This window comes from Cryptomeria japonica, chromosome 9 (genome assembly GCF_030272615.1).
Source record: "Cryptomeria japonica chromosome 9, Sugi_1.0, whole genome shotgun sequence".
In the NCBI taxonomy this organism is placed as follows: Eukaryota; Viridiplantae; Streptophyta; class Pinopsida; order Cupressales; family Cupressaceae; genus Cryptomeria; species Cryptomeria japonica.
In genome coordinates, this window is record NC_081413.1 from 27,975,017 (window position 1) to 27,995,168 (window position 20,152).

A 20,152-nucleotide genomic window follows, 5' to 3' on the forward strand; every position below is an offset into this window, starting at 1 on the left:
CCTTCCATATTTCCTAGATGAGGCTAGAGGAGCTGGCTTCCGAGAGAGAACTGAGAAGGCCATCTTTTGGCCTAATTGGCCATCCGTGAAGGAGGGTAACAATATCATTGAGGAGGGCAGAAATCCACCCTAGTCTAGTGCATAGGCATCCCCAACATTTGGCTGAAAAGGAGCAATTAAGAAGTAGATGATCTATAATTTCCTCCAATGTCTTACATAGAACAACCCTTGAGGGACCCTCAAAACCCATCTTCTTAAATCTTTCTGTTGTTAAAATTTTCTTTTTCACTGCTAACCAAGCAAAAACCTGGGCTCTTGGAATTAGTTTACCACTCGAAAAGAGCTTTTGTGGGATTCCTAGACCGTTCTCTTCAGTTTGATTGGCTAAAAGATAATAGACATCTTTGGCAGTATATTGATTTGTTTTGGAAGGAGTCCAAACTAAGGAGTCTTGTCTATTTTTGAAAAATATTTGTTTGTCGATCCTTTAGTGTCTCTTGAAGCAGCTGTACTTCATTATTAAGAAATTTTAGTGAAATGTTGTGGGAATGGATCTTTTAGCATATAAATACAAACTACGAACTTGTTCATTCATTATTTTCAATTAGGGATAATAGGGATAATTTCATTAAGCAAACAATCAATTAGGTTCACCTTCAGTGATCTGATGTGTCTTCAACAAGAACCAACTCAGATTTTCGTGACGGCGATTCAACAATTGCTTTATCAAAAAACCATGTTTTTCATAAAAGAAGCAAGCACATAGCTACTGGTTATCACTTTATCAGAAAATTGGTTAAAAAAAATAAAATTAGTTGAGATATTGCAGATCACAAGATCAGTTTGCTGATAAATTTACAAAACCATTGACAATAGAGAAATTTCAATATTTACGAAGTTTTTAAAGAGTTTTCGCTCAGTCAAGTGTATGCAGCTTCGAAGAAGTTAGATTCAATTTTTTTGTTGATCCCCAGCAGTTCATAAGGAAGGGGGAGTACTGGAAAACAGTAATTATAAACAACTGTTGGATTTTGTCTTTTTGGCAACCGACTCTTCACTGCAGAGACATCAGATTTGTTCACCGAATGATAAGTATGATAAATTTGATTCAATCTTATCCTGCATTTCTCTTGCCGTGTACTCCAAATAAAAGGTGCCTTTTTGTATCTATAAATACAAAGGCCATTGTAATATGTTTAATGTGTGGAAAGGGAAATTTAATAAAAATCAGTTTTGCTGTATGCTGTATTCTGCAACATTTTTGTACTCTGTTTTTATTCCGTCTTTCATACTCTGTTTTTCTAAGACCCTTAAAGTGCCTCAAATCCTAGTCACTCACGTTATGAGGCTTTTAGTCCTCCAAAACTACATAAGATCATGTTGCTTAAATTTTCACCATGCCCGATGTACTTGGTCTCTGGCCTATCAATTTGTGTAGCCAGTGATGGATAATTACACGGTCGCCATTACGCATTGAACCGGGCCCTCTCCTACATTCCCAGCCTATACGCCATTAATTCTGCGATTGCTCCCCGACCCTTTTACTGACAGGGTCATTCCTATTTATTTATTGGTTTTTGTGGGTGACGTGAGGGATGTTGCTTAATTTTGGAGGCTGCAAATTAAATTTATCACTAGCCCTGGCAAAGACTCCTAGAACAACAATCACTTGCAAAATAGTTCAAACTTGGATGATTATAAAAAATGTGATGGGCAGCTGTAGAAATCGGTGACTTCACCATGGTGCCTCCAAAAAAAGCTGTGAATTATTCCTTTACGCAGCTTATTGACTTAAAATTGACAAGCAGTAAAACCTTTAAATATATTGCTGGGGGTGATATCCCTCTGGTTCACGATCTCAGCCTTGTTATGAGACCACTTTTGTAAGAGGACAGACACAAAAACTGCTCACACAAAGTTTCAGCTTTATTCATTTCTCTTTGATAAAAATAATTACATATTGCCTCCCTATAAAGGGATCTTTCATTGCAATACTCTTAATATACAAGTTTCATGCAAGTGAATTCTATCATGCAAATTCTAAATCTAAAAATCCTATTTTTATCTTCGTGCAAAACTGCACTCATTCGCTGATTTTCCCCTCGTGAGATTTGGGAGAAATTACAAATTATTATATTCTAACATTGCGGAAGTGCAAATTACAGATCATTCTTGAAGAATCAGAATGCATACGAAAAAGCAATTACTACACTAAAGATCAGCTACTGTAACTATACGACTACAACAAGATAATTTATGATACATAAAATATCCTGATGATCTATCTCATCTGAAAGGTTGCATACTTTTGGATTGCAGGTACCTGGTCTCTTGCCAATATGGTTTGAAGGGATTGAGTCTCTTCGTCTACAATCCATTTTAATTTCCATCCCAAATTTTCAGTAAGACCCTTTACTTTCCCAGCAACTCCTGCAATTTTCAAAATATTTTTCTCTTCATACAGAGATGCTTGTTTCTTGCAATCCTCCATTAGCACACCCACTGCTTTTACTGTGCAAGACCCTATCACATCTGCCAACATACCATGCAATTTATTGAGGATTACCTCTGCATTAGTAGACTGGTAATTCATGTATACTCCCAGCTTATATAAGCTGAAACCTGCTACTGTTTCACTCCACTTTTTTGACTGGTAATCATTGGATATTTGTTTTCCTTTCTCAAAAAGACTCTCCATGGCTTCTTTGACCGTTGCAGGGGCCCTCTCCATAGTCCTGCTGGTTGGAAGATTGTAATCGAGCCATTTATGTGTTTTATGCAGATTTTGGAAGAGAATGTTTGCTGTGTTACTGAGTTCAACTGCTTCATTATCAGAAATTTCAATTATGTCCATTATATTCCATGCTTGAGAGCAAGCTTCCATAATTGAATCCACCATATTATCAGCATCAACTTGATCCTGAATAAAAGAGGAAAGTTCAATGATGACAGCAATTATTGAGACCACTGTCATCTTCCGGGAACACTTGTGCACATTCAGTTCCCTTTCAACATCTAGCTCCCTTCCTAACTCCACTCTGGTAAGAAGACCAATTTGGAGCCTCACACATCTTTCAGCACAAAAATCTGGCGAAGAATTGGTTTTTAGCAAAGATATTAATTCACTGCAGTTTTTCCCCTCTTCTTCCCCTTTCTTCATCTGTTCCTTTATCTCCTGTATTGATTTTCTGTTGGCTATCCATGCCCCGGCAGGATTCTCACCCTGCATGACAACCAATGATCTCAAATATTTATCATACTCACAGCCCTTCCCCAACAGAATTTCTCTGTGATTTTCACTTCTAGATAGATTGGAGAATTCATCATATGCTGAACCCATGAGAAGCTTAGCCAGATATTTGTTGGAGAACAACAGGTATGCTAATAACCAACAAATTTTGCTCAGCAAGATGGAAGATATCAAAAGATAATGAAGAACATAAAACAATTTATGGAACCTGGTGATTCTACACACCTTCATCATCAATTTTCCTAGGGTCCTGTCACCACTTTCTTCATGGGTGTTGAAGCTATCTATAATGCCAAGCAAATGCCCCTTCCAAAAATTCTCTATCTGAAAAAAATGTGCTAGACTGGATAGTTTCCATCCCAGTATTTTTGGGTAGAATACCACTGCTGTGATGCATCTCCAGTATATGATCATGGAGCCCATCACAATTACCATGCAACGAAGCACCAACCAAATGTCTAGAAAGTCTCCAACAACAATTGCTCCTTGACATGTAAAGCGCTGCATTTCAAAAACCAAAATTCCATTGCAAATGGTAATGAGGAAAGCTATGGATGAGGTTAGAATTGATCTGGCCACTACATATTGAGGATTGGCAGTGCGAGCTACAAATAATGACCGACTTGCTTGTTCTTCAACCTTTCCCCATACAAACTGGCTATTGAAATTTTGAACTAAAAATATGGTAGGTATTTTATGAGATAAAGTTTTACTAATACTAACCTCACCAAGAGCAGCAGAGACCAAAAGGAGAACCGGAATTACTAATACTACTACCATTATAAGATTCCACATATTCAAGATATATGGATTCAAATAACAATGCCAATCTAGTTTACTAATAAAAAGGGTTTCATAAGAAATATGGAAGAGAGCTAAAGAACAACTTATGATAAGCGCAGCCATATCATTCACAACTTGGAGGAGAGAGGGCGTGTTACCCCTGGCAACAAGCAACCTAATAACACAAACATGGAGATTCTCCCACATAAAACGGACACCCAATTATAATACACAATTGTCCTAGGGTAAATTTTGTCCACATGTGCTTGTACTCTTTCAAACTCTGTTTCGGTCATGTTTAAATAAAATTCTCCCATTTCTTTAAATAAGTTGCTCTTTTCCTTGTCTTGCTGGTAATCAGAAAAATTGTATTCAGGAAAATCGAAGAATTTGTTAAGCAGTGGTAAGAATTGCAGAACAAGTGCACCCACAACAAGGGACCTTGGTGGAATCCAATGCTTTTTTTCCTTGAACGCGCTCCATACAGTCTCTCCAATCAGAATGATTGGAAGGCATCCAAATGACAACTTACCTAAACTGAAGATAATATAGAAAAAACAATTAGAAGTCGAAACCCCAGAACAAATATCGTCACTACCAGTAAAAAATCCACGGACTGATATATCCATAATAAAGGCAAAGGATTGCTTGCTACAACACAATAAGCTTTTCAGAGAATATGCAGGATTCAGGAAAGCAAATAAAAAGGAGATAGACACTGATCCTGTTTTTGTGTCATGTGAGAAAGTGGGACTGGGAAGTTGGGAACAGTGACGGTTCTTTCTTCACCACAATTTCCTTGACAGCACAAAAAGCTATCCTCTTAAAATTTAACATGATGTAAGATTTTGTTTTACCAAAGCTGTTTTGAATTTTTTTGGAAAATTTTGAAGTTGCCGGTTTCATAAATTTTATAGTATAGTTCAATTTAAAAATTTAAGTTCTGTGGGTGGTTTCATAAATATAGACCTTTGTCTTTTATATTATGTGCATGATAAAAACAAATAAAAATAATTCATTTCTCTTCAAAATTATTTTTTATAGAAATTAAATTTACATGTTTGATAAGTAGCAGATAACATATAACATCCTTGAGTTGGTGGCCCCACCCCTTTTTCACCCACTCAAATTTGTAGGCCTAAAAAGTAGGGGCTTCTATTTTTTTTGGAAAAGAGTCTAAATAATCTCATAGCACCAAAAAAAATTCTACTTGAGACCACCTCTTCCTTAAAAATAGAGCTTAAGACCCCTCATGACCCTTACCTTATAGATTAATTACTCAACAAATATAATAAAAAAGAAACAAGACTAATGTTTACCTATCTGATTTGTAACAACGAATACTGGGTTAATTAATAGAATGAACAAAAAAAGCAGATTCACACAAAACCAAACACATAAACAAAATAACACAGATAACACCGATATGCCTAGGAAAACCCAATTTGGAGAAACCTGCAAATGTTGAATATTTTATTCAGCCTCAATAGCAAACTTTCCTTCAACAATCCATATTATTTGCAACAGTTATCTTACATATATAGCCCTCTTGATGAAACATCAAGATGTAAGAGAAGAGAAATTTTCCTTATATAACTCAGGAAAGGAACTTTTCTTACATGATGCAAGAGAAAAGAAACTTGTCTCTCACAACTCAGACTAACTCACACATAAAACCACTCTTGGTGTTAACTTCACAACTCTAGGAAACATTCTATTTACATAATAGAAAACATGTTCTTACTGAAAATTCAACTTGAGTTGTACTAAAGCATCTTCCACACTTCACGAATTTCAACCTATAGAAAACTCAACATGATCGACATCTTTAATCATCTCTATAGTGATGGTTGATGGACTGTGGACCCATTGGAATAAACATTTTTCTATGAATGCTACACATCCATGGGAACAAACTTTTAAACTATTTCAAGATGCAACAAAACAAACTCATTGGCTATGCATTTCATAGAATGCGCATGATAAGGCAAGTAAAGAGTGAAATTTATTGTGGTGGGAAGGAGTGGGAACTTAGATTTTTTTGGTCTAAATTTCCTTGACAATGTGATAAAGTGGGAACAATAGATTTATTTTAGTCACAATTGACAACTAGAGAAAGGGGGAACAATAAGTTCTTTTTTCTCAACAATTTCCTTCATTGCATACAAAATCCTAGTTGATATTCAGTTGATGTGAGCCCAAATAATTTCTCTCTATTTTATTAATGGAGACTATTGAAGATAACTTGTGTTTACGTTACTTTTTCAATCAAATGGACAATATTTTTACTTTTGATAACTTAGAGGTGTCCTTGGGACTTCAAAAAGGTGAGACTAAACCTTTGGGCTGCAAAATTTTGTAGGGGACCCACCCTAGGCTTGGCTAGATAAAGCAGCTCTTTTGGTCAAGATGAGGTTTGAACCTACATCGATCGTTTGTGTCTTTCAATGGGTTGACCAACTGGTCTACACCCAAATAGTATTAGTCACATCTGAAATGATATTGATAGTTTGTGGACATGTAGGAATAAATTTTTATCTACATTACATGAAAAATCAAAATGAGATGCAGTCACTGGTGTTGAAATATACATAGATACATCCTTATCTACATATAATGGCATTGTATATTTTGATTTAGGCTTATATGAATCATGCTTCCATGCGTCATGCGGGTTATACTTCCTTGAACAATATAATGAAGATTTATTTTCTTCTTGTACATTTGTTTTGATTAAATCCGGGTTAGGCCCATGCCATCAAATATCATAGAAAAGTGTTGCCTAGGATGCATGAGAGATTCACACCTAACTAATGACAACAAGGAACCACCAAGAACTAGACCAAGACCAAGGACACAACCAACAAACAAAAACCACAATAAAACTAGCCAATTACTAGAGACATGAAAATATGGTCTACTAGGCCTAGGAGTTACCCTCTTGTTGATCTTTGCAAAGTCCTAAAACTTTATTAGAGAAAGATATTTTTTTGTTAAAGTCCTTAGCATAGTTCGAAGTACCAGGATCTAGAGTATCTTTAACCATAGAGATAGGAGACTCCAGTGAAGCATAAGGGGAAGAGCATGTCTCTTGTGCTTGGCTTTCCTACGATCAATTTCCTCCTAAATAGGTTTTAGGGAAGGTGAATTTCTCAAGACTATCTTGTGGCTTCTCTTTGACATCTAATCAATTTTTATCTTAAGGATCTCCTAGCTTTCCTCTGACTCAATAAGAACCTTGTTCTCATTTCTTTGAGACCTTCTCGCTAAGGTCTATTAATATTCCTTCAAATTTATCCCAATTCTCTAAACTACTAGCTATATTGCTCACAACTTCCTAGATGCATTCATCTTTCTCCTCCATAATCCAGTTTGTTTTTCGTAGCAGGTCGGCCTCAGCCAAAATCTCTAGTTTGTTAATCTTCCTGATTGCGACATTGAATTGTGATAAAAGCCATTTAATCACCAAGTCCTGTTGCTTCAACATTTTCCTCTAGTTTTAAAACCTTCAATTCTAATTTAAGAGGGCCAGTCTTGGTGTTGGGAATCTCTCAACCAAGTGGAAAGGGGGCAACCTCCTCAAAAGTTGTAGGGGACCAATCTAATTTTGAATCATAATAGGACTTAGAATCCTCATTCACGCCTCTTCATTTGACTCCAATACCTCCACATCCTTAGGAGGCAGAATAAGAGAGGTCTTATGTTTGGCTTCTCTATTAGGATTAAAGTATGTATAAACAAGCTTAGGTTTAGTAGTGTGGTCAGTTTTTTCCATGAGGCCCCTAGAAAAGTTCAATCACTAAATTTGGGTCCGATGAGGGGCCAGGAAGACTCGACAAGGACCCACTGGGAGGGGTTAAAGAAAGATGAAATTTATAGAGTTTAAGAATTAACCCTTGACAAAGGGGAAGTGAACTCTTAGACTTAGCCCTAGAAATAGATTGAGAAAGTGAAGAAAAAACCTAGTAAGCTAAATTCATCCTATTGCGATACCTAACGTGGTTTAACATTGAAAAAAGTTGGGTATGGAATGTCCATGTATAATGAAAAATTTTAACATCAACAATAGGGCTGCATCTTTCCAAATTTTGGGTAGATCTTCTCTATCATACCTTCTTTCTAATCTAGAAAACCCTTCACCCATTTTGAAAAATCACTTATATACCTTCTTGTAAGACCCTTTTAGTTTCTTGAGGAAATTTATACTATCTTGCAGAAACCCAATGGTAGCAACAATCAAATCAAGAGTGACTCTAAAAGTAACCTTACCAATTTTCACCTCCCCCTTCTATTAGGCATTGGCAACATTCTTGGACAGTTGCTGGTCAAAATCTTGCATCCCTTCAACATAACTATCCAAGTTCCCTTTAACTACTTTCTACCATAGCTTACGTTTACTTTCAAACTCTTCACATGAATCTAGTTCAATTTGTATTAAATCCAGTCCCATCTCAAACAAAAATATATTAAGTGTAAAAACGAGGTGGGTAAGTAAAAAATAGTATCTTGAGCACAACACTTAAGAAAAAAGGGGAAACTGACACTACTTTTTGAAATAGATGTCTACCTCCAAAACAAAAAAGGACTAGCAAAAAGGGTGGAAAAAATAATGAAGAAGGTGATACTTGGATTATATTACATAATTAATCTTTATGTCATCAAGAAAGACACACTAATCAAATCTAGAATATCATTGATATTCGTAACCATCCTACCAACAAATTTGTTGCCTTCCCTTCTCATGTGACAAAGACAGACATGGCTAATCCTAGAATTGAGGGCCTTACCCGTGGCCACAAGGTCTTCACATGTGCAGTCCAGAATGACATCGCTCTTCAGAAGGAGGATAGTGTGTATCAAATCACCTTCTATTGTGATTTGATTATACCTTATGTCATTAGTAATAATTCCATAATAAATAGTTGTCACCTCTACAAAACTCAAATTTTGCGTGCCCAAATTAGCCATGTAGATTTGAATATTATTACTCTTGTGGTCACTGATGACGTCACCCTCACCCGCCCAATGTGGGTTGCCTTTGGACAAGCTATTAAAATTTATCTTCAACCAACCAATGTCAAGGGGGCTATTTCATAGAGGTTTTGAAGACAATAGGCAAGGACGTAAATCTAGCCAAAGAATCAGATAAGGACCAATTTTTAGCCACCTACCAGTCCAAACTTGAGGGAGGACTAGAATGCTTACATTTTTTAAAACAACTAAAATTTTCATTGACATTAATTATAATAGAAATAACCAGAGCCTCCCAACTATTCTTCTTGTCCCTCAATATTCTATTGTTCCTTTCTTTCCACAAACCATCTACAATGGGAAAAGGCCTACCACCAGATCTCTTTAATAAGGGGGTGATTTAAGGGAGGAGACCATCCTGAAACACAATCCTTTAAATCTCTATTCTAAATCCATCCAACAAAGAATAGTTGGGAGATTATTTGTCTCACATTCCAAGAGAACTTAAAAGGAAACATGATGTTGTTGATGCTTTCTTCTTCATTCTCACACAAAACACATCTATTGGCAAATTGAAAACCATGTCTCTTGATATTATTAATAGTGAGGATTCTCCCATGGCAAGTCGTTGACTAGAAAAGATAAAAATTTGAAATTGTGCTTGTTCTCTAAATAACCATCCAATTGAATTGAGGGGGGAGGGGATGGAGTAGCCCACTCAAACCTAGAACAAATCAAATACTTGTGATCTTTAGAGAAAGGCCAAGATTAACCTATCCTTAACATCTAGCTTGAAGAATTTGAAGTTGTTAAGAAACTTGAGGAGTTCCTTAGCCATAATTTTTAGGTGATGATAAAAAGTTAAATGGATTCAAATTCCATAGGAATCCAGTAGCCATGCACAAAAGAAACAAACCTAGCCGAAAGGATACCCTCAACGGAATAACATACTAGTTGGAATTCTTATGGGATAAAGGATACCCACGGATCTTTCCAAAACCTAACCTTTCAACAATTACTAATTTGTCATTGAATACCTTTCAAGAGGATGTCTTTAGTTCTTAATAGGTTGTTCCACACGTGGGATCCCCTTGAAAGGACCTTAGAGGACAAGAAGGAGTAGTTGTCCCTTATTTGAAGGCACTTATAATTAATGATAGTCAACCAATCAAAATTTTACAAACAAGTCTCCAACAAACCTTGGCCATGAGGGTGAGGTGCACATTTGTTGCATTTTAGTTATTTTCAATATTTTTTTTTGTCCATGAAGCATTGTAATTTATTTCTTGAAAATAATGGGAATGTTGCTATCATAGATTGGATTATAAAGTAGGATCACAACTATTAGATTTCCACAATCCATTCAAATAAGTATGTTGTTTATGGGTTTGATTGTGTAAATAATTTTTAATCATCAACATTTCAAATCACACTCTGTGATCCATCATCAGGATACAGAGAGCTCAAGGATAACACCATTCCCCGTGAATAGGTCACATTATCATAAGTAATAATGATCAAATCACCATCAAAGTATGTTTAGATGTTGTGAAATGAGAATGTATGATATTGTAACTCTTTAATCCTAAATAGGCACCAATATTTTGATATCCTTTCTTTAAATCTCACAATTATTATTAAAATGAGAAATCTTAAGTCCATATTAACTTAACTCTATTTTTTTCTCATACCTAGATCTAATTGGTTATAAGGATTTAACATTTTTTCATGAGATAATTCACAGATCGTTGTTAAGGATGTATGAGATGTTATCCACATTCAAAATCATTTAGTACTTATGCTACATTATTTCAATTGATATCATGAAATGTGAATACACCTAGGTATATAGAGTGTTGAGAAAAATAATTATAATATATATTTCATATTCTTTGACCAATCTTTCAATACACATAATTATAAGGTCTAGTTAATATATAGAGTTTGTTGCAATATAGGTTGGGAAGCCAACAAATTGGTGACTCTGGTGGAAAACTTTGTATTTTATCATAGGAATAGAATCTAAAACTGCATAAAAAATTATAAGTATGAAAATCATGCAAGAATATAGATGATAGATAGTGCAAATGTACAAGGCTTAAATATATTGACTCTAATAAGAAGAATACAATCTCCACTCCCTAGACCCTACCTAAAGGTTCAAAGATTTGGAATTTTATATTTTCATGTAGAGATGTTATCTTGCCTCATCTCACTTGGCTGATTGACAATGGAGAATGATTTTTTTTTAGAAAGATACCTAGAATGGACACAAACCTTTGAGAGCTCTTGGTAGATAGTTATTTTTTAGAAAATCTTTAACTCAACTATAGGGTGTCTATGTGAAATAATATTAGCATGTTGACTCCTCAATGTCACCTTTTGTTGTAACTTGGAAGTCCTTTGATTTCTTACCAGTTCCATAAGACTAGAAATATTCTTTAAATAATGATCTAGGTAAAAGGGGAATATTTTTTCAAACAAAACAAACAATATCCTACGAGTAAAAGCTAAATTACGTCTGTACAATATTAATAATGGCTATCACTCTCTCATCAAGCTTAAATCCAATAGGCCCTACCCATATAAATTGTATTGGTGGCCACATGGTGCCTCTCTAAGGTAGGATCCTTTTCTTGGATTTCACTTCAAGATATGATCATTACAAGTATGCACCTTGACGAATTAGATATTAGTCCTTTCTTCTCTAGTATTCTCTATGATAGGGTATGTGTATAATCATGGTCAGACAAAAAGGCCATTAAGTGGCAATAAAAATTTAGAAAACAAAGTTAGGAAACTTGATGTAAAAATTTGAATAAGTTACACCATTTCAAAAATATGTAAGAATAGAATTTGTAACAAACTGGATGTAAATCTCTATATACTTTGGGATTCAACTGTATGAGTTTTTTTACATCACACAATCGAATCCAGAAGCATACACAAATTTAGAATAATGGATTGTGTAAAAGTACATACATTAAATTGAATGTAGTTTCTAAACTACTAGTTGTTGTCTGAAAATAAAAATAAATGTATTTGATGAAATTTTGAAATTTCAATGTAATAGTACTAAAATTTCAAGAAAAAAATAAGAAGTGGGTGTCTGTCAGACCACCCTAACCACAATCAAATCATAATATTTTATTATGAGATTTTAGATATAAGTAGAAGACTCGTGTTAGGATGTGACACATAGTTTTTTGTGTTTTTTGGAAATAAATAATTCATTATGAATTTTTTACTACAACTTTTAAAAAATATAAAAACTCATATGTTTGACCATCATAACTTGGTCAAAAATTTATGAAATTCATTTTTTTTTAAAATCCTATAATATGTGAAGCATAGAATTTGACGCATGTTTGGATTCAAAATACATGATATCATTTGAATGTTTTAAATATTTTCAGCCTATCAAATAGGACTTTAGTCAGAATATCACCACTTTCTAGCCCCTCATGATTCTCCACATACCCAATAACTTTTTTGAAAGTTTAGATTATCTTTTGTTGCACTGTGACATGTTAAATTGGTCTGAACTCCATTTTCTCAGTCTTTTAAAATAGTCTCAAAGTTGCCCTCCATGTTCACGTGTATTAGGGAAATAAGCCCCTCCATCCTAATTTAGAATATATAGTTTGAGACAAATAATATATCTTCAAAAATCAATCCAATTTGGTGTCAAGTGTCATCCTCAAAACTGAGAGAGTTATCTCAAAAACTATGAGGGAATAGATTTTCAAACACAAACAATATTAATTCCTTCATTGTATATGATAACCAATATTTATTAGTCTTTTCTTAAGCTCCCCCATCCTCACTATCTTCAAGGTTGTATACAATTCATTCCAAAATAGACATTAAGGTATGAAGCAAAATGGGTTCCTCATTTAGTGGATTTTCTCAAGCTAAACTTTGATGAAGCACCTAAAGATAATAAAGGCAAGTCTAGCATTGGGTTTATTATTCGTAATACTAATGGTTTGATTGTTAGCGCAATCTGCAAATTGATTCTAGATGGTATCAATAATAAATAAGGGTTTGAAGCCTTGAGCTTTCATCTTGGACTAGCTTCTAAGAGCAATATCAAAATGCATTGAGGGTGATTCCATGAAGCCTTGAGCTTTCATCTTGGACTAGCTTCTAAGAGCAATATCAAAATGCATTGAGGGTGATTCCATGATTGTTGATTGTTGTTAATGCAGTTACTAGTAAATCAATAGAAAACTAGAAGTTTCAATACATCCTAGACAATATAATTATCCAGCTTGAAAATTTCAATAATTAGAAGCTTGAACACATTGTTATAGAGAAGAAAATTTCATGTCAATGCCTTTGGAAATAAAGAAATCAATGAATTTTTAGCCTACAAGTCCTTTTCCAATGAGGCCTTCTTTTCGGATCTAGATCTCAGTTGTACTCTCACAAGTGTTGGAATACAATTTCTTCCATTAGCCTTTAGTTGCACCGCTTAACTCTGTCCGCCATTGTGAACCTTCAATTCTACCGTTTAATATTCAGTCATGTAAACTATTACTTCCAACAGTCATGCAAACTTTTAGCTACTTGTTATGTAAATTGATATCTTTTTAGAATTTTCTAAATTCCTCCATAAATAAGGAAGATGCAATTCTCATTTATGTAAGACAATAAAATGATTTTGTGCTACAACACACATTACAATTTTTGTGTTCATAATTTTTGTGTGTAAAACGTTTGTGTTTAATTTTATTCGATTTATGCTCCATCCACCCCCTTCGTGTGGTATCAGAGCTAGGAGACCAAAGAAAAGAAGAATTCAGAAAGGAGATTATTTAGCTGTAGCTGGTTGAAAGGAGAATTAATTTATCAGAAGATTCATAGTTAATAGTTTGGAAGTTCAAGAAATCAAATAAAAATAAAATTGTTGATGTACAGTCATAACTGTTGAACAAAAGGAGCCAATGTAGTTTTTGCATAAGAAGCAAATTTGTTAAAAGATTTTGCACAAGCATGTGTTGGTGCATAGAAGGTTCAAAGACCAATTGTTTGGAAAAGATTGTTGCCATCATCATTTTAGGAGGTCAAGAAAAAATTTAAGTTGCAAAGTTTTAAGAAAAACATAAAGAGTCTATTTCGAGACAATACCAGTCGCTGGGGCAAGAACCAATGTTAAGTGTTGAAGTATTGACTGCTCCCTAGGCAAAGGATGATTTAGATAAGAAATTGTTGATAATTGTTGCCAGATATAGACCGTCTATAGCTCAGATTATAGAAAGGAGGAGGCCCAGCTAGTAGACAAGATTAGAAAGAGATTATTGTTTTTTTATCAGATTGTTGGAATTGATGTATTTGTGCGAGTGAAAGAAATTTAGAGAAGGAAGAAAGTCATTGTATTGAAGCATAGAGGCTATCAAACATTGAAGAAGACAAATTGTGTGAAGAAGTCCGTGAGGTCGAGGGAGATTCTGAAGCTGTAATGTCAGTTAAAATTTAATTTGTTCTAATGGGAAAATCAAGTAAAAAGGTGAAAAAAGAAAATGCTAATTCAGTGTATGAGAAAGATCTCTTAAGAGAAGAATTGATGGAAATTAAAAAGTCTAATTCACAGTTTGTAGAAAATATAAATGATTTTGCAAAAGAAAGATGTAAGTATTTGTCTGGCATTGAGAATATTGAAAAAGAAATGGAGAATATTGAAGCAAAAAAAAATAAAGAATTAGAAGCAAAATTAGATTTTTTTGATGAAATTAAAAATAAGAATGAAGATCTAGAAGAATAGTCAAAGTTGTTGGCAAAAGAAAATGACAGTCTAAGGTTGAAGCCTTGTGTACATGATGTCATGTGTGATATAGATGATTTGCGTCTTTTAATTGATATGGATGATATACTTAAGGTTTGTTCAGGTGAAGATGCTCAAGTTGAGGGTAACGATATATGTAAATCTCCAAGTGTGATTTATGATGTTAATGAAAAAGATTGTTTTGAAAGTAATGTTGGTTAGAAGATGGTGTAGAAAATGGGATATAAAGGAAGAGGACTAGAAAAGCATGAGCAAGGTATTCAAGAGCCCATTTAACTAATTATGAGACTAAAGTATAAAGGTATCGGTTATGGGAAGAAAGATACATCTAGAGCTGCTAGTATTACAAGTTAAAAAAAATCAACAGAAAGAATTTAGTGTTTGCATTGTCAAAGAGAAGGACATAAAGCAATGAATTGTTGGGATCTTCACCCTTGTGCAATTTGTGGGTTGAAGAATCATTGTGAAAGGTCATGTTGGAATAGAGAAAGAAATGGACAATTTATGAAAGGTTGTATGCAGATTGATTATGTTAGATAGATGGATCCTCTTGGCAAAAGTTAATGAATATGCTGAGAAGGTTGTATAAGCCTAAATATTCGCATGTGAATAGAAGAAGTGATCAAACACAGTTTGGATGTTTGAGTCAAGTATGACTGCTTATGATTGATCTACAAATAGTGAATTTGCAAGAAGTTTTACATTGAAGTATTGAAGGTTTGAAGGATTGCCGTAACAATTGGAGGAAGCCAAAAGAAAGAAAAGATCTGAAGATCAATAGATGATTTAAAGTTATCAAGTAAGGAAAGGATTTGAAAGTCCGAAGACTTGATTATGGATATCAAAAAGACACAAAATAAAAGGCTATAATCACTAGCAAGGAAATTTTAAATGCAGTAGCATATGGTTGAAATTAAGGGGAGTTTTGGAATGTAATTTTTCCAGTTATACTTTAGTTCCACCGCTTAACTCTGTCTGCAACTATGAACCTTCAGTTCCACCGTTTAATATTCAGTCATGCAAACTATTACTTCTGGCAGTCATGCAAACTGTTAGCTACTTGTTACGTAAATTGATATCTTTCTAGAATTTTCCGAATTCCTTTATTTAGATGTAACTCTGATTTATGTAAGACAATAAAAAATGATTTTGTGCTGCAGCACATATTACAATTTTTGTGTTCATAATTTCTGTGTGTAAGACATTTGTGTTTAATTTCTACTCCATCCACCCCTTCAACACGAACTTGATGTTTGAACAGATTATATTTCGCCATACATTGTTCACTATATTTTGTCACACTTTGTTTTTTATTATGGAATTGAAATGATCTGATCTTTCTTGAGATGACTCGAAAGGGAGTTTCCTATCTTCTGACTACCTATGAACGTGTGGTGATGGTTCATGTGACTTATAAATAATGACAATTTGTGCTCAATCTGATGCATAAGTACATTTTCAAATTCATTTGACTGTTCCTTGGCTGTTCGGGAACTACTCTACTATTCTCAACATGACCCTTAAATCCCCTCATTCCTGTTGTGGATTACTTGTAATCCCAACTCTTTTATTATCTAACACTACTTTGTGATTTGAGTGTAGGTTCAAGTATAACCATGGAAATATAACATAAATGATGGATTCTTATTTAATTTTATCCACTTCTGCATTAATTTCACTTCACTCCGTATTAAATATGGCACGCCCATACACTTTCTATCATTATTGGTCATCTTATCTTGGCCATTTTTTGCCAATGGATATATTTTCTTCTCTCATTCTTCATAGAATTTTTTATTTAGAGCATCATTAGATGGGAGTCGTTTTATATATATATTGCTTCAAGATTTGGTCAATGTCCTAAATAATTATTTTTTGATTTGGTCTCCCAGCTATTTGGTGGCTTTTGGAAAAATGGTTCTATTCAAGTATGCAAAATGGCAAAAGTTGGTTTTGAGTAGGTATCCTTTGTAATAATGTTGATTCCATTTTTCTAGCATTTGGTTAACAGTTGTTTATCACATTGTGCCTACTCTAATCCAAGTCCCAATGTTCAGTTGTGGGGGCTTCTTGTTTGTACATATTTGATCCTTCAAAAACTTATTCACAATTAGATATTCTATTCATGTTTGGGTGTTTGGTATTGGCCCAAGATGCAAATTTTATCCTTTCATCACTTGGTTTTGGTTTTTTTTTTATTGATATTTATTTTATAATCTTTGATTTAATAATAAAATTATAATGTCTTTGACATTTTCATGAGAAAAAAATCTATCAAAATTGTATCATTGTTGAACCTTTAGTCATTTATTATAAGAATTAGGTTGCCTTTGTCAAGTATTTGACAAAAAGTTTTCTAACATCTATTACATTATATTCCCTTTTAGGGTCCCTTTTAGGGTTTCTAATGAAATATTTACAAAAGTATCACCAAATTTTGGTTTCTTATCTTTCATGAACATGGTGGGAGGATGAGAGTGTTGTGATTAAAATGATAATCACTTGTAGATGCAGTCGATATTTAGTTGATCTTATGAACATATGAGTTAGTCCTGACAGTTAGTTCATTCCATTGAACCATAAAATTTGAATGTCAAAGTAAGAAAATATTAAGATTAGGTATACTATTCACCTTATATAACCTAGGTCTCATTGATCACGAATTTGAATGTCAAAATAAGAAAATATTAAGATTAGGTATACTATTCACCTTATATAACCTAAGTCTCATTGATCACTAATTTGAATGTCAAAATAAGAAAATATTAAGATTAGGTATACTATTCACCTTATATAACCTAAGTCTCATTGATCATAGACGAATTGTTCGTAGGGATTACAACACGATTGTAATGTTCAATTATTTATTCGTAGTCATTCAACAGAAATTCTACCGTGGCTCTTACTCACCGTCTCACACAAGAAATTAAGAGATGCTTTAGTCTATATAGGAGGCTATATACTTTTCGACTTCTCTTTGATTGGCTCATTATCCCATCTAGAATGTCTAATTGATCAAAGCAGTCTGTGAGAAGAGTCAAGACGTCTTGTAAGAGGAAATGACTGTGCAATTTACTTGAATAGAAGATCTTCACTATCACTTGACTTACGAATCTTCTCATCAGTGCCGTGTACCGCACTGAAAGGCCACAATGACCTTAGAAGAGGGTTAAGAAAAAAAGCAGTGGTGACTCTTTCTAGGCATTTGCTTGACGACTGTGATGGTCAACAATTTAATCATTGCCATTCATCTGTTACTCTATATATAAGGCCACGATTCGTAAAGCCATTCATCTGTTACTGTCATCAGTGCCGTGTACAAATAAAAGCCGAAGCAAGGAGGAGGCTGCTGGCACACTTATCTTTCAATCCATTTCTAATATTTCGTTCTAACCTCCATTTAGCTCTATACTATCGCAAAGTTACTTTGTTTTTTAAATTGAACAAAGAAAAAAAAAAAAAAAAAAAACAGTTCAAGAAAAGACTCTCATGAAATGATAAGAATACAATATCAAACTATAGCCTTCCAGTAACAGTTGAAACTATTAACTTAAAAGGTACATTCCCAGCTGATCTAAACATAAGCCCAACCATAATAGCAGATATAAAATTGTATACAAGACAACAGTGCTGAATAAGACTGGTATGAACAATACATAAATAACACTTAAGACTTGAAACTTGGGAAACTGATGTAACTGCTGCATATATTTTATGTCTCCTTTATGTAGCTGTGAAAATTGATATTTAATCACATCCAGCTGTCTACAAAGTCTTCCATCATTTCTTTATCTAATTTTCAGTTGTGAACATAAAAAGATGAGTCGGAAAAGTACTTCCGAGTAAAACACTAGAATATCTACTTCCTGAAGCAAAATGTGATTAGAAAAAATTGTTTGGCATCTACTTTTTCATATATGTAACAAAATGCACTGTCTCATAGAATCTGCAATCACATTCTTACGAAGACCAATACCGAAAATGGCTTCTTTCCATCTCAAAGAATGGTGAAAAATAACCGAAAAATGATTAAATATGAAATTGCATTTCTTCCTAACTCTGAAACAGCCCAAAAAAAATGTTTCAAATCTTCTCTTTGTTAACAAAATGTGCATTTAGCTGAATACAACCTTAGAAACTTTAAATAATATCCTACTGGTCGTTTATGATGTAAAACATTTGATGATAATATTTGAGCATTACCTTCAGCCTTAGAAGACCAAATCTGACTCCTCAACACTCTCCATGTCCTTTCTTGAAATCTACAATTCCACTTAATGTTAAGTCTTGGGTTTAATTTCATTGATGGCAAAATCTGCAGATAAATCTTTTTTAAAGGAAAACAAGAAAAGGGAATTTTCCCAGCCATAACCAGTCCTTGAAAAAACTACACTATAACGGAGTACATAACTTCATCAAGAGCTCCATAGGAACCAATGAGTTAACAAAAATTAGAAACCTTATATTGGTTATTTAAACGAAAATAATCTTTAGTACATTGCCAACTGATTCATTCTAGAGTGTTGAAACCCCAAAGGTAATGAAATGCTTCACTCCTTGATTAAATAGGTATTTAGCTTGCTTAGGAATAACTACAACTAGTGGCTACCCATGATACTGCACAAGATAATTCCACCAAATAGAAGAATTGGAGAAACTAAAACCATGTTGTAATGAATTTGTTCTCCAATTCAAATGAATTTTCAAGCCTTCCAAATGGACTACAAAGGAAAGGAAGCTTTAATATGGAAAAAGGGAGCAAGCAAAGGAAGCTTTAATATGGAAAAAGGGAGCAAGCAGAATCTTGTCCATCCAACCCACTAAATGTCATTTATTATTCATATTAGCAAAGGCTATCCTATGTCGCACCAAGATTTTCCACTATTCATCACCTGAAATAGATCTTATTATCCATTTGGAGACAAACAAATCCCTTGAACCCTAGGATCTAAAAGACCCAACCCCCCTCTATGCTTTGGTTGAATACAATGACACTAAGAAGTTGCACTAAAGCCCATTTTCCCTTCCCAATTAGTCCATGAAAACTGATGAATAATTCTATTAAGGTCCTTATACCCTTTCTGGGAAGGCATCCAACATGAAGAATAGTAAACATGGGAGGCCAAAATGATCCAATTAACTATCTGAATTTTGCTAGCTAGTGAGAGGAACTTGTTGTTCCAATTAAAGATTTTGTTCTTTAGTTTAACAAGAAATTAATTCTACATATCATGGAGAGGAACACCAAACCCAAAGGGAATACCTAGATACCATGTAATTTGACCATGTTTAATATATTTCCATTGACTAGGAATCCAATGAGGCATTGGATCAAATTGAAGCATTAGGAACCCAAAATT

The 20,152-nt window shown here is 34.1% G+C and overlaps 1 protein-coding gene across 1 annotated transcript; it reads right to left on the reverse strand.

Moving 5' to 3' along the window:
• Positions 1 to 1,912: 1,912 nt before the first annotated feature.
• On the reverse strand, positions 1,913 to 4,800 carry LOC131064352 (uncharacterized). Its single transcript, XM_057998459.1, has 2 exons — positions 3,476 to 4,800; positions 1,913 to 3,381 (listed from the first exon to the last, which is right to left on the reverse strand). The coding sequence occupies exon 2, from the start codon at positions 3,338 to 3,340 to the stop codon at positions 2,282 to 2,284; it is 1,059 nt and encodes a 352-aa protein (XP_057854442.1). The 5' UTR covers positions 3,341 to 3,381; positions 3,476 to 4,800; the 3' UTR covers positions 1,913 to 2,281.
• Between the last annotated feature and the right edge of the window lie 15,352 nt (positions 4,801 to 20,152).